Here is a 15,436-nt window from a genome sequence, read left to right on the forward strand (position 1 = left end):
ATTATATTACTAACCCGTTGAAAAAACGTTTGACTGGCTTAGTTTGAAACTGGCTTGGCTTATAAAAATATTTTGTTACATTTTAAGTTCGTCGAATAGTTTATTTAAGTATACTTAATGTTTTTTTTCTTTCTTTCAGAATGGCACCTTGAAAATCATTGACAGGAGAAAACACATTTTCAAACTGTCACAAGGCGAATACATAGTTCCTGAGAAAATAGAAAATATTTACATAAGAAGTCAATATGTCGAACAAATATTTGTACATGGAGAATCATTGAAGGTAAGTAATTTGTATTTCTTATTATTATTTTCACAGTAGTATTTTTTAATCAATGACAATATCAAAAACCTATAAGTACTTACTTAGGTCTCAGAAATTTTTGTCGTTTCATACATTTTGTACGAAATCGCATTTGTGGTAACTTTTCTGCCAAACGCGATATGCCATCCGCGGGACTCCGTGCATGGTTTAAACCTCTGGCTGAATAGATCTCGTCGAATGAAATGGGTAACACATTCTCCCACTGTCGTGTTGCATGAATGTGGAAGAAATAGCGCTCATAGTTGGATGTGATATTATCCATTAGGATTCAACTTTTAAACTTGTCGAATGTACAAATGACCATCAACTCGTATTTCCAGTCGTGCATAGTGGCGGTCGTGGTGCCCGACGTGGACGTGGTGAAGTGCTGGGCGCTAGAGCGCGGCATCAAGGGCACGTTCTCGGCGCTGTGCGAGAACCCCACCGTCAAGAAGATGATCCTCGACGACATGCTGCAGTGGGGCCGCAACGCCTCGCTCAAGACCTTCGAGCAGGTCAGAGTTTATACCATACTGGCTTTGTGAGAAGCGATATTGAGTAGATGTAGTTTTTGACAAGCGGTTGTTACCGGAGTGCATCAAGGGCGTGTTCTCGGCGTTATGCAAGAACCCCACCGTCTAGATGATCCTTGACGATATACTCCAGTGAGGCCCAACGCCTGGCTCATAACCTTCGAGCAGGTTGATGCTGAGCGAGCTGATGCCCGCGTATGGTATTGCCCCATGGGTAGGTTTCCGCAACACCGGGTTGGGGGTAGGCTAGTCCAACTAGCCCGACTCCTCAAGGAATCCTGTCAAACCATTTATGTAGAGTAGAGTAGGAATTCTCGGAGATCTGAGATATTTGGAGCCACTCCGCTACATTCCAGCATACTGTCTTGTGGTCGTTAACAAATCGATGGCGCTGGAGATCATGGCACATATGTCTTTTTTATTGGCTACAATGAACCGTAGAACCGTCGTGTGTTCTGGATAAATCAATATTATAGGGTCTGAAAAGTTCTTGGTAAAATCTTATAAGGTGCTCTAAGGGGTACGATTTATAGAATATAAAACAATCTTATCACATTAAAATCTCATACAAATCGATGTTGTTTCGTTTTATTTTTTATTAATTAAACGCCTTTTTCAAACATGATGTCTTGTTTTACAGGTAAAGGACATCTACCTGCATCCAGATCCATTCTCAGTGCAAAACGGCCTACTGACCCCCACCATGAAGGCGAAGAGGCCAGAGATCAGGAACTACTTCAAACCCCAGATAGAGGACATGTACAAACAGCTCGAATAACACTAGCATACACTAGAGAATTATGTTTATCACAAACTATTTGTGACGCTGCAGCTACACTGGGCTGTTTTAATAAAATAGAAGAGTTTGATAATGAAATAAAAATGAAGATATTATTAGACGTAAGTGAACACACCGCTGTACATCTCTTTTATTAAAACAGTCCAATCATTAGACTAAACTGTGATGTATAACATCACTATACTCTTTAGTATCCTATCACAGTACAATGTGTTCTTTATAATTTATAATTTTAGCCACTTTTCACTTTCTTAATAATATCGTTTTACTCTTGATAAGCGTAAATCAGAATGGCGGTGTCATGGAAAAGTGTTGTGACAGTATTTAATGATATGTTTTTAAACTGCTTCGAAATGATCACGAGGTACTAAGTCAAAAACAATTCACTTAGGCAAAATTAAGAAATTTTAAGCCAATGTAGATTCTGATAGTTTGGTAGTTACATCACTTACATCTGCTTTCCTTTTGATAGCAATAATGAGGAGCGTTGTGCCTCGGACAGTCAATTAATGTCTTCATCGCTTTTGTGTCTTTCTAGTGATCTGAATTAATCACAAAAAATCCAGTAAAGACTAGTGCATACTCAAAATTGTCGTCGGTATGATGGCGGGCTGGTAATTGATTTAATGAAATATAAACAAGTTTTGCAAAACCGTCCGAATTTCAATGAGGCATTATTATATACTATACATGAAAGAAAAATCAAAACTGTACTCTTCTATAATATATCAATCTTAGCGTCATTTGAATAACTCAGCATTCTACCTTTCAAGACTATCCTTAGAACATAAATAATCAATTACTTCAGTGATATGCAATTCACTAACAATAATAGATTAAAATTAATTAAAATCATAAGCAATACTTTTGACAGGTTAGTAAATGTATGAGAAGGACATAGAAAGCATTTCCGGAAATCTGTTTAGTGATTTGGAATAATATTACTAAGCAGCTTACGGAAAATCTTCATTTTAACCGAATTTGATGTGAAATAACCCTTTTCCAAAACTAAGCCATACTTGGTTTTGATGTTTGTATCTCATGACAAATTTGATTGAAGTGGACTTTTATCGTTAAAGAAAGTTATCCTATAGGTAGGCTTTTTTATAGCTATAGGGGGTAATATATTGTCGTGGCAATTCAACGTTGAAGGAAAAAAGTGAGCACATAATACATGTTATCTATAGGTACTGCGACTGCGACTTACTCAAAATAATTAAACAAGACTAATACCCACATTTTAGCTGTAACATTTTTGGAAACAATATTCACTGCTTAGAGTCACATTATAATACAAATTGTAATAAATTTATACGTAGAAAAAATTCATTTCGACAACGCGTTTAACTTGCGGTTATTAAATATGATGTACCTACATACCTACTTAGAAGTTTTATTTCGCTGAAAAATAATGCTATAAAATGTAGCATGGACCTTAACATTGTTTCTCGTAATATCGGATTCTTAAGTTTAAATTGTTATATAAGTATGCCATAATTATGCACACACAATTTTGGTAATTTATTTGTGACTTACCATGAGTTTTATAGCTCATTTCCAGTGTATGAAATCAATATACATATGACGACCTTGTAATGTAGTGTAAGTAGGGAATACTCTTATTTTGAGCTGTGCCTTCTACCTGGACCCTTCAACGAAAGTTGCTGTGTAAAGTATTGCAACCATTTTTGTGTTTATTTCTGGCGTATTTACTGTGAATATTACTTATCTACGATTATAAAATAACATGGCTCAGCCTCAGTGTATTTTGAGAACAAAAGCATGTTTTGAAAATGAAAAAAAAAACGTGAACGCTGGTTAGTAAAACACAAAAATAGATGCAAAGATTACGATAACATTTGTAAAGATAAATTGACAAAAAACCAAGAGGCAAAAATTCCGTAGATATTAACAGCAACAAAAAAAAACGAAATATCAATTGACGACGGTAGGTATGTGTTTTTATTTTAAATTTCTTTCTAAATATGTTATTGCTGAGTGGATTTAAGTGAACTGTGTGACTAGCGAGTGAATCTCTTTATGTTTGATCATTATTAAACTGTCGACTGCCTTATTTTTAAATTGTGTGATTAATATTGTTTTTAACTTAAGTAAACTACAATCGTAAAGATAAAATAAATAGTTATATACGAAAGCAAGTCAGTCGACAGTTTAAAAGTAGATGTTGGCCGTATATCTCCTTAAAGTAATTGAAATGTTGGAACATGTGTAGGTCAAAATATTCGCACTTTGTTAGTATAATTTTATATCGTGTATGCTATCCGATTGGTTCAGCTTTGGGCGGAACGCCGGGCGCGTTTCATGTTGTTCAAACCAAAATTTTGTTGTTATTGGTGCAAGTTGCTACAATAATTTATTTTTAATAAAAATTTAAATATGTATATTTTTTTATTGCTTCTCCCTTCACTTTGTTGTGATCGTAAATTACGTACCGTAGACCGGGGTGACTTTGGAAAATTTGGGGTTACTTTGATAGATTTAAAACGGCCATAGAATTACCATTATTCATTATTCACTGAAAATGTTCCTGTAACTAGTTAGATTATTATATATTCATATTTACCTACTGTAAAAAATCTCGCATAAATATATATTATGGCTTAAAAACTAGAATTTTAAAGTCGCCCCTGCATTTGAAAGTCCCCCCGGTCAATGGTACTGTAATTTACTTTAGCTCATAAAATTCCGATTGTGAATTGAGTTTGAATACCGAAAGATTATTATCTTATAAAGTTATTGACATTTTGACATTGTTAATGAATGATACTAGATTACTTATTTTATTTATTTTTAATATACTTTTTTACGATGACCCACATTCAAGCAGTTTTTAATGGTCGGGTCGTAATACCTTATATGCTTACTTTTATCAATTTTATCATGCTATACAGTATACACATGGAATGCTTCGGACTCGTACTTATGGTATACCTACCTACTGGAAGTTTGCCAATCAGATCGGTCAGACTCCGTCAGAGACCTTCGGCACATCCTAGCATTGAATTGTTTACCTGGTACCTAGGGTTAGGTATCGATTCTATGAAACAGTAAAAAAGCGATAAATAAAATACTGTCGCATAATTATGCATATTTGTGCCACAAATATGCATAATTATGCGACAGTATTTTACGATGCACAAATTTTGTGCATCGTAAAAATACGTAGCGAATTTGTGTTTACTGAGGGCATTTTATTGAAAGTTGTACACCCCGAGAAAAGTTGGGTTGGATTCATTCATTAATAAACTTATATAAATATTAAACTAAGCGGTTTATTTTATTTTTAAGTAATCAAAGAAGCGATTATTCCATTCCGAAACCGACTTGTATCAACGTTTAAATTTTTTTTTTTAAACACGACTTGTTTAAAATGAACTGAAAAGCTAAAAATAAATTTTAGATATGTTAGTTAACTCAACATAATGAATGTAAATTAGAATATAAGTGGTCAGACAGAGTCACAAACAGTAAACGCAAAAGTTTATGCTCATTTAGGATCGTGACTGAACTTGTACCTACCTACCTATATATTTTATTGCGGTCGGGGGACCTTCATTCATTTTTTCCTATTTAAAAGGTCCCCGACCCCCGAATGCAATCGAAATAAAATATATGTCTTTTCGAACACTTTATTCACACAAGCAATAAGGGGTATAGTTTTTTACCCGTATAACCTTGTCGCAAGTACAATATTTTTTTTCGTGTTTTTATTTGGTATGATTTGTTTTTCCTAGGCTTAGCTCACCTTAATGCCAACGGTTTGTACTTACTTATGATCGATTGGAGGGAAATATTCGACCGTTTAAGAAAATGTTAAGACAATAACAAAACAGATAAGACCAGACGAGACGACCTCAAGAGCCCACGAGGACTATTTTCATGTCGTGATTCACGCAACGCCGTGAGATCGTCGCCGTGAACTAAATTGTATTTGATTATCTTTATCCTTAGGTACGAGATAAAAATAGACGTAGGTTTAATCTGACCTTAGGAGAAGATGGGATTGAGATTAAAACTAGAGATGAAAGTGGCCGTAAGTGACTTGAACTAAAAAGAACTAGAGCTGTGAATACGTTCAGCAAAATGTTAACGGTTTATAGGGAAACCGTAGGTATTATATAAATTATTAGAAAATAATGATCAATCAATTAAATGATATTATAAAGGGCCTATAGTAAGGAATAAAGGCTTTATTTGAACTATCCACGTTGAAATTTATTGTTACGTGAGGTAATAGGTTTAGTTATTCTCGTATGACCTTTTAATATTTTGGAGTAAAAAGGAATTGCTAATGGCTAATGGCTCTACTATTAGACATCCACGAGCAGGAAAGAATGCAATTTTCTCGTATAATTTTAACTAAGAATCAGAAAAAAACACACACATTAGCTCATCACCATCACTACAAAATGAATTGCTAATGGCTCTACTAGACATCCACGAGCAGAAAAGAACGCAATCTCCCATCGTAAAATCAAACGTAGGTGTTAAAATACGATAATAAACTAATAGTGGAATCAACCCGACCCACTTATTCCCATACGCAATAAAAATAAATATGTGACACATCGTGCTGAGAGATCGAAGCGCCGGGAAGTGCGGGTAAACATTAACACAGTGTCGATGTCCAGAAATGTCGAGAACCTTGTGGAAGTCGAGGCCAGCAAAACCATGACTCAAGAGATTAGCTTGTCGGTTCGATGACGATAATTATTGTTCCGAGATATTTGGCTAAACGATCTTAAAACAAGTAAAAGTTACAAAAAACCGTATAGGTACACAAACAAGCAAAATAAAGACTTCCAAACTTATGTCCTGATATTAAGGGAATTATTTTGAAGAAAACGCGCTGTACCGCCGATCATGTCAAAAATAATATTCATAAAAATAAAATCTATTAAGTACCTACTTTCAATTATTTTCAGGCAACTTTCTATGAAAGTTATTTTGGACATCATTGGAAGACGAACATTTAGGGTTGCAAATAGAAAAAAAACCAAATGTTTTTTTTTTCAAATTTATAAAAAAAAAACATGAAAAAAAACCTGGCACCATGGTTTTTTTTCTAAATTAGGTTTTTTTTCAGATGAACAAAAATATGCCACAATAACGGTTTTTCGTGATTTATTTATATAAGTAACTTAAAACCAAGTAAATTTTGGGGAATCCTTGAATTCCCTGATGCGGCGACGAGAGGCGATGGTGTTGCCAACAGTAAATTGCGATAACTACCACTACAGATTTCATTTATGTTGTTATTAATCAAAAAGACCGGTTTTTTTTCATGTTTTTTTTTTCAAGTAAGAAAAAAAAACCGTTTTTTTACAACCCTAATTGGACATGACATAATTTTTAAGAAAAAAAACGACTTCTATGGGGCCCGGTGAAAGATTATTGTAGATGGTGCACTATGATGAAGTAGACCTGATGATGATGATTATTTTGATGATAATGATGATGATTTCTTTAAATGTAAGTATGTTCAGCGATTACTCCGGCACCTGTGATCCGATTTGAGTAATTCTTCTTTTGTTTGGAAGAAGTTACCTCCAAGGTGTTTCCGTATTATTTTTGGTTTTGGTCTAATGATGGAATCCATTAGGAATTGAGGGAACTCCTCAATTTTTAAAGGCACGTGTTAAGTGATTTCGGGGTTTTCTAAAGTAACTCGAGCATTTGCTTCCGAAAACCACCAATTTGATGTACTGCAACTGTAGCCTTACCACGAGTTTGACATTGACATATTCGCTAACGTCTTATGCATCTAAATGTAACTTTTTATGCATCTCGCTCACACTAAGGTTAGTACGAGCGAGATGCATAGGAAGTAAGTTACACACATGCTAGCGAATATATCAATGTCAAACTCGTGGTAAGCTGGTAAGGCTAATGATCGGGGGTTAGGGTTAGGAGTTAAGGGGTCAGGGATTAAGGGGCCGGGGAATGGCGGTTGAAGGGTTGCTGGTTCAGGATCGAGGGGTTCTTGGATCAGGGGTTGATGTGCTGTGAGGTTGAGTGATCGGGGGGCTGAGGGATTGGGTCAGTGGCGGGGCGGGCGGATTGATTTAGTTGACAGGAATTATAATTTCCCAGACGGACTCGAGAAAATTCCTGATTACATATTTACTAAAGTAATAGGTACACGAATTTAGTGTTAAACATGATCTTGTTTTTCATTCATGCGTCGCGCTCTTAACAATGCGTTAAAACTAAAAATGGTAAAATAAAAACTTTTTACAAAAAAAATGAAACCGACTTCAAAAAGGATGAAATAAAATATTATCCTTTTTTATGTCTATGCGTTACCAACTGATATGTTTGAAGTCGGTGCCAAGCCAAGTAGTAACAATACCAGTCAAAAATTATCAGCATTATGGCTATAAATCCCATTAGAACTGTACTAATAACTATTATAAATGTGTAAAGAATTCTGTCTGCCTCTTTGTCGCCTTTTCATGGCTAAACAACTGAACCGCTTTAGGTGAAATTTGGCAAGAAGGTAAATTCCTTGAATTGTTTTATATTTTGAAATGTAGTCCTCTGGATAAGGGACGAGAAATAACTCAGTCCCAATCCCACACTTGCGTGCTATAGACTGTTCGAGCATTAGTAATAAATGCTCTTTAAAAAATACGACGGCAAAAAATGCATTTATATTTACACTAATGTGCCGACAAACATGGTACGGACTGCGCCAAGAAGGTTTGATCGTGTGTTCTGAGGTGTGTTCTTAGGGCCAGTCGACGTCAATGATATGTTTACACTTTTGCACCTTACTCCTTTGTAATAAGGCGAAAAGTGTAAACATATTTTTAACTTCGACTGTACCTACAGAAAGTACGTTCATTGTCATCGTGTAAGGCAATCCAACGTAGGTAAATCCTTATCGAATCGCACCAAAGTCATGGTATGCTTCAAAATTTGGCTTGGCACCGACTTCAAACATATCAGTTGGTAACGCATAGACATAAAAAAGGATAATATTTTATTTCATCCTTTTTGAAGTTGGTTTAATTTTTTTTGTAAAAAGTTTTTATATGGTAGGTAATCATAGTGGTTTATTTAGTTTAGGTATCAGTGGTTTTCCGGGTCAAGGTCCGAGCCCGGGTCCGAGTCCGGGTTCGAGTCCGGGTGCGAGTCCGGGTCCGAGTCCGGGTCCGAGTCCAGGTCTGGGTCCGGGTCCGAACCGGATCCGGGTACGAGTCCGGTTCTGGGTCCGAGTCCGGGTCCTAGCCCAAGTCAAAATCGAAATTTGTAATCACCAAACGTGTACCTACTATGCGTCGTTGAAGAGTTCCGTTCTGGTGATCATCAGCAGTTCCACTTCATCAAATGCGACAGTTTTTAATGAAAATGCTTGATTTTCTGATGAAAATACAAAAATCTATATACGCATACCTTTAAGATTTGAGGAGTACCCTCGATTCCTCATGGATCCCATCATCAGAACTCGAGCTTGACAAAAATGTGGCTTAAAAACTTAACTTGCTTAACAAACATAACGAAGAGGACAAATCGTCAAACGTGAACTATGCGTCGTTGAAGAGTTCCGTTCTGATCATCATCAGCAGTTCCACTTCATCAAATGTCACTTTTTTGGATGTATATGCTTGATTTGGTGATAAAAACCTAAAAATCACTATATGTATGCCTTTAAGATTTGAGGAGTTCCCTCGATTCCTCATGGATCCCATCATCAGAACTGGGTTTTGACAAAAACGGGACCAATGTGTATGCATATACATACAATCAAAAAAAGAATTTTCAAAATCGGTCCACTAAATGACGGAGAAATGGAAAAACAAACATACAACCGAATTGATACCCTCCTTCTTTGAGATTTGGAACTCGGTTAAAAATTATGTAGGTACCTATGTTACCATTTTTTTCCATTTTGGCTACGGAAAGCTATACTCGAAAAACAGTTTTATGTGTATTTTAAATACGTTCTTGTTAGATGGTCAAACCACGGGCATAGAACATGCTCCCGGTATTCGTTTTGTTCGCCTCGTACCGTAAAATCTCTGACTGTTTCGTATCCAAATCTGCCCTATTAATAAACTTTCAAAGGAAAGATATTTAGTAAATATAAGTCAGTTTTACAAACAAATTCAAAGAGCCTCTCTACAGAGTACAATCAGCGTCAAATACATATACTCTAAACCATAATTAGATTCCAAAAAATGTTGCCACTGCAATAATTTGTTTGTAAAATAGTAAATTCCTTTTTATAAATAAATACGCTAAGATAATTTATTTATTGGTAATTTTACGCCTTCGAGCAACACGGAAGGGAGGCGGCATTCGCACTATTTCCCCTCTGCCGAGGTACAAGATTAGCGCGTCAATCTAATCTAGCGCGGGTAATAAAACTAGTTGCACTTGGATTTTTCACTAGACCGAGTCCAGACGCGCGCGTGAACACTGCTGCACAAAAATGCCTGTTTGCTCGGTTTTTTGTTATAAAAAGAGGTCGGGAACATCAAATTTACAAAAAGAAAGTGTTACATTTCACATGTAATATTTTTTTTTACATATCATACGTTTAATTACATTCAAACACAATTATTATATTTTAGTCTCATGTAATTGTTGGATTTATCGATTTTGCTCGCTCAGTACAAATTGCGGATCGGTCGAGCGACAAATCCGACTTCTCATCTCTCAGAATACAATAACATACTTCAACGAAAATGTGTTAGTGTGCGTGTTGTGACACTTGTCACTCGTCCGTACACAAAAAGAGATCGAGGTTTGCAAGATTTGTCTTTGACGTGTGTCATTTTCTATGTATTTGTGTCGTCATTACAGATTGGATTTTGTATGTAAGTGTGTGAGAAGTGCGACTGTGTGCACCTTTCCCCCCGCGAAAAATGGCAGAAAGATTTGTACGGTGAGATATCGCTAGGGCCCCTCCCTTCCGATGTGTCGGAAGCCGGTGTTGCTCGAAGTTTTACGCCTACGATTTAAAAAAGTACTTTTATTTACTTATTTTTACATAAATACAAGACGCGCTAGTAAAAAGTGGCAACATTGTCTTACTTTTTTTGGAATCTAATTATGATTTAGAGTTTAGTGACGGCCAAATTGGCCACACGACCCTATTCCTATGGTAGGTAACAGAGGGTGTGTTAGGATCACTTAGGATATATGTAGCCACTTAGGCTTGTTATGTAACTATCAATTTGACACTGACAGTAAATAAAAAGAGTGACTTGAGTCTTGCTCCATTGGCGGCGGCATCCTTGGTAAGGTTAATTTGATTGTATAAAAGCTTTTTATAAATAATTTACGTTTAAGAATATTAAAAAACCGGGCAAGTGCGAGTCGGACTCGCGCACAAAGGGTTCCGTACCATAATGCAAAAAACGGCAAAAAAAAAACGGTCACCCATCCAAGTAGGTACTGACCCCGCCCGATGCTTAACTTCGGTCAAAAATCACGTTTGTTGTATGGGAGCCCCACTTAAAGCTTTATTTTATTCTGTTTTTAGTATTTGTTGTTATAGCGGCAACAGAAATACATCATCTGTGAACATTTCAACTGTCTAGCTATCACGGTTCGTGAGATACAGCCTGGTGACAGACGGACGGACGGACGGACGGACGGACAGCGGAGTCTTAGTAATAGGGTCCCGTTTTACCCTTTGGGTACGGAACCCTAAAAAACCCACCATATCGATCTAATCAATCTAATGTTATAAATGAAAGCTTATTTTTCTGCGGCCAGCAAAGTATCCATTACTTACAACTCCTCATGGCGTAAACGAGTTGAATGACTGAACATAAAAATTGTGGATCGCTCCAATAAACTTATCCAAAGCGATTCAAACAACATCTGATGCTGTTATTATTAGACCATTTTATTCGTCGACTCCTACGCTCTTTAAGTGGTCGACGCAAAATTCTACATTATCGTTGAATGAGTAATCTTGAACGTTGATCGCTTCGCTCAAATTACTTGAAAGGTTACAAAGAAGACCTACTGGATCAAGGAAAGTAATAGTAGGGCAAACCTTGGCTTATCGGTGATACTTGGTAATTCGGTGATACTCCGTTATAATCTTACACAGTTCTCACCATGAGGAAATGCGAGCTATAAAATCGTTGGCAGCTGTCAGTTTTGATGCTTGCAATCGGGTTGGCAGCGATTTAATTGCTTACATTTCAGAATTGTGAGCTCAGCGTAATTTAACAATGCATTATCACCGAATTACCAAGTATCACCGATAAGCCAAGGTTTGCCCTACCTAATATTTCAATCTGACATTGTTTATATTTGAGAATCAATAAAGGTACAGTGAACCAATTTGATTCCCAGGCCACTATATAGAACCATGTCACAATGAATTACTTAATTTGTTTATCGTCTACGACAGTGCTTATTGCGTGATGTATGTCATATAGCCTAGTAGTTATACAGGGTGATTTCGGGGTCGTGGAGCAAGCGAGCCAGACATCATACAGAATTCAAAGATGAGCCTAATGATGTTGTTAATTATTGTTTATCACCAATAATGATGATTATTTTCCAGATGACAAGTAGGAAAAAACTTTTTTGCATACAATTTGGTCACCCTACTCAATGTGACGTCTTGTCGCTTTCCATACAGCGTATGTCAAAAGTCATAGGGTGACCATAATTACTATGTATAACATTAATTTTACTTGAAGAATAAGAAAAATTTAACTAATTCTATTTTAATCAAATACTACCATATGATAATGTGGATCATTTACAGAGTCAGAAAAAGTGGTTCTGGCTCACGACCCCGAAATCACCCTGTATAGTGGCCTATTAGGAATAAATTGGATGACTACAAATGATTAGTGTTTAAGTTTGCACTAAATGGCAGCTAATAGACATTTAAATTATTATTTATTTATCGTATGGCATAATATACACATGTCACTGGATTTCATACAAAAGAAAAACTTATACCTATTTAGAATTTTGCCCTTCCCATTTAGGCGACTGCTTCTTCTGAAAGCCAATGGCAGCCAATATACATTTAAATAATTATTTATTTATCGTATGGAATAATATACATAATATGTCACTGGATTTCATACAAAAGAAAAACTTATACCTATTTAGAATTTTGCCCTTCCCATTTAGGCGACTGCTTCTTCTGAAAGGATCTTAAAATCGTCTACATGGCATATATCTTAGTAAGGGGGCATCCTAGAATTACGTGGTTGATGGTCTGGTCTGGTTGCCCGCAGTTACAGGCAGGAGAGGAGTTCCAGCCCCATTTGTACCAGTGGTGGCCGCAGTTGCCAACGCCTGTTCTTAAGCGGTTAAGAGTGGACCACACCCGGCGGGATTCCTTGAAGCCTGCTGGGGGTATTCGCAGGGATAGAGCAAAAAGAGGGTCGTTCGGTATCTGAAGCTTTAAATACGGAACCTAAATAAACAGTGCCTCCACCACCACATTATGTAGGTACCTAAGTATGTTTCATTAGAAACTTAGGAGTATATCCCAAGGATATTTCAAATATCTAACAAACTTTGAAGGTAGCTCTACTTTTCAAGCGAGAGGGGTTGTGAGAAATTATTTATTTATTTACTAATGGGCCTTCGGTAGAAAAAACAATCTCTGGAAATCTGTCAATAACTAATAAAAACCCAAGAAAACGATCAACTGCAATGTTCTACCATCAGAGTGCAGCAGTGTACCGATGTAGCGCATAATAAATAAATAAATAAAAAATAAATAAATATTAGGGGACATCTTACACAGATCAAACCTAGCCCCAAACTAAGCAAAGCTTGTACTATGGGTACTAGGGGGGGTATAATTGTTTTCCATCGTATTTTCTCGGAAACGTTCGTATTTGTTATGCTACTTCAGTCAACCTCGGTTTTTTTTGTACCGAGACTGACTGAAAGGGCCAAGACACGCTCGTACGTTTCCGTGAAAATACGATGGAAAATAATTATGCACTACATTCTGTAAACAGTTTATTGACAAGTTTTCACTATGACTTTGATGCATCAAGGCGGTCTCGCGAAAATCGAAATTTCGTTATCAAGCTTCTCTATCGCTCGTATAAGTAAAGCAAGAGTTATAGAGAGATAGATAACGAAATTTGTTTGTGGTAACGTGCTCTCTACGCAGTGGGAATCGTTTGACTTTTTTCCAATTAACGCCATCTACCGTCAAGTAGCGAAAGATATCCCTCATGAAGTTATATTTTATTGAATAAAATGTTACTACTGCGGCGGAGTTTATTTGACAAATAACCTTGATCGATAGATCGATACCTACACTGATTATCATTCAGCGCGAAGTAATCAATCTATTATTAGCATGACTTCGTACCTATTAAAATGTTTATTGCTAAAAACAAAAAAAAGTCTGTGCTCTACTGTTTAATCTACTGTTAAGTATATACGATTAAGAGCCCTTCAACGTGCACACTAGCGCCACTGCTAAATAATCGTGATTATTTAAAATTAACGACAGGTATTTAAAAAAAAGTAGGCCGTTACGTACTGTATTGTGTATTTAAGTACCTTTTGAATACATCAAACTAGTTTTTATGTTGCTCGATTCGACAAGATAGATATGCGTCCAAAGTTAAAACGGCCGTTTTTGTTTTGAGTTCATAGATCTACGAATCCAGCAACATAAAAACTAGTTTGATGTATTCAAAAGGTACTTACTTAAATACACAATACAGTACGTAGCGGCCTCCTTTTTAAATACCTGTCGTTAAATTTAAATAATCACGATTATTTAGCAGTGGCGCTAGTGTGCACGTTGATTGGCTCTTAAAACAGTGTTCAATTATGATAACAATGGTTATAAGTAATATAATTGGCGTTGTTCCTTACTGAACTTCCGTCTAGCTACGTGTTTGCCCAATTGTAGGTGCGACCCTACGTAAACTGTAATACAATAAAGGCAATGGGATGTAATGATAATGACGTACTCAAACAAGCGTAATAAAATTGCTTGAGCATTCATTCATATTCACAACGCCGCGCGTTTTTATTTATAGATTTTATACCTTATATACCGCTTATCGGCGCATCACGTAGGGGCATCTACTGTTTCTGTTAGTTGGCATGCGGGCTTCACGCTAGCAACTCGCGTCGCGACCGCGCCTCGTGCTGCCATCTAGTAGCCCGCTCCGCCAGCGGTGACCTTGCCAGCCTACAGCGCCGTTCATTGGCCACGGACGCCACGATCGCTCCTCTCTATCCATTTCTCTCGCTCCCAAAACTATGGCATTCGGGCACAAAATACACGATGACAATACGCGTATCCACCAAAACAGGTGGCGATGACATCGCCTGTGACCTGTCAAAATGACGTGACGTTAACAGACAGTCGTGTTTATAACCTCTCTGTGCAACTAATCTATATTTTAGTGTAAACATGTTGTTTGACAAATTGTGGATGGCGTTTCAAGATGAGTTAGGTGAGTAAACTTGTTACTTGTTAAGTTTTAGGTTACGTAATATTGTTTGGACCGGTGTCGGTCGACGCTTTGGATAATAACGCTTGATTGATATTACAGAGACAAAGACGTGATCTCTGTTTCTATAAATAACTCACTGGCACGGCAGTTAATCAGCAGTTTACTTGATTCAATGCATTTGCCACTATTTGTCGTAACTGCTACGTAGGTACCTTACCTACCTGTGTAGCACCTAAGTTAGTATTACTTGCATGCATACCAATGTATTGTGTTGGTTTCGTTACTATGAATAGGTAAGTTTACGTTATGAACACTAAGGTTTTAACACTTTTAACCGGCGAGTCGCTAG

The 15,436-nt window shown here is 36.8% G+C and overlaps 1 protein-coding gene across 5 annotated transcripts in view; it reads left to right on the plus strand.

Annotated features, from left to right (window-relative positions):
* Positions 1–4,034, plus strand: part of LOC134797527 (long-chain-fatty-acid--CoA ligase 1) — a 71,703-nt gene extending 67,669 nt beyond the window's left edge. For all 5 annotated transcript variants that reach the window (XM_063769800.1, XM_063769797.1, XM_063769798.1 and 2 more), the window contains 3 exons: positions 140–283; positions 646–819; positions 1,478–4,034. In XM_063769800.1, the coding sequence (XP_063625870.1) occupies positions 140–283; positions 646–819; positions 1,478–1,615 (456 nt within the window). In that variant the 3' untranslated portion in view covers positions 1,616–4,034. The remainder of the gene's footprint in view (positions 1–139; positions 284–645; positions 820–1,477) is intronic.
* Positions 4,035–15,436: the final 11,402 nt, after the last annotated feature.

This window comes from Cydia splendana, chromosome 15, assembly GCF_910591565.1.
Source record: "Cydia splendana chromosome 15, ilCydSple1.2, whole genome shotgun sequence".
Lineage (NCBI taxonomy): Eukaryota > Metazoa > Arthropoda > Insecta > Lepidoptera > Tortricidae > Cydia > Cydia splendana.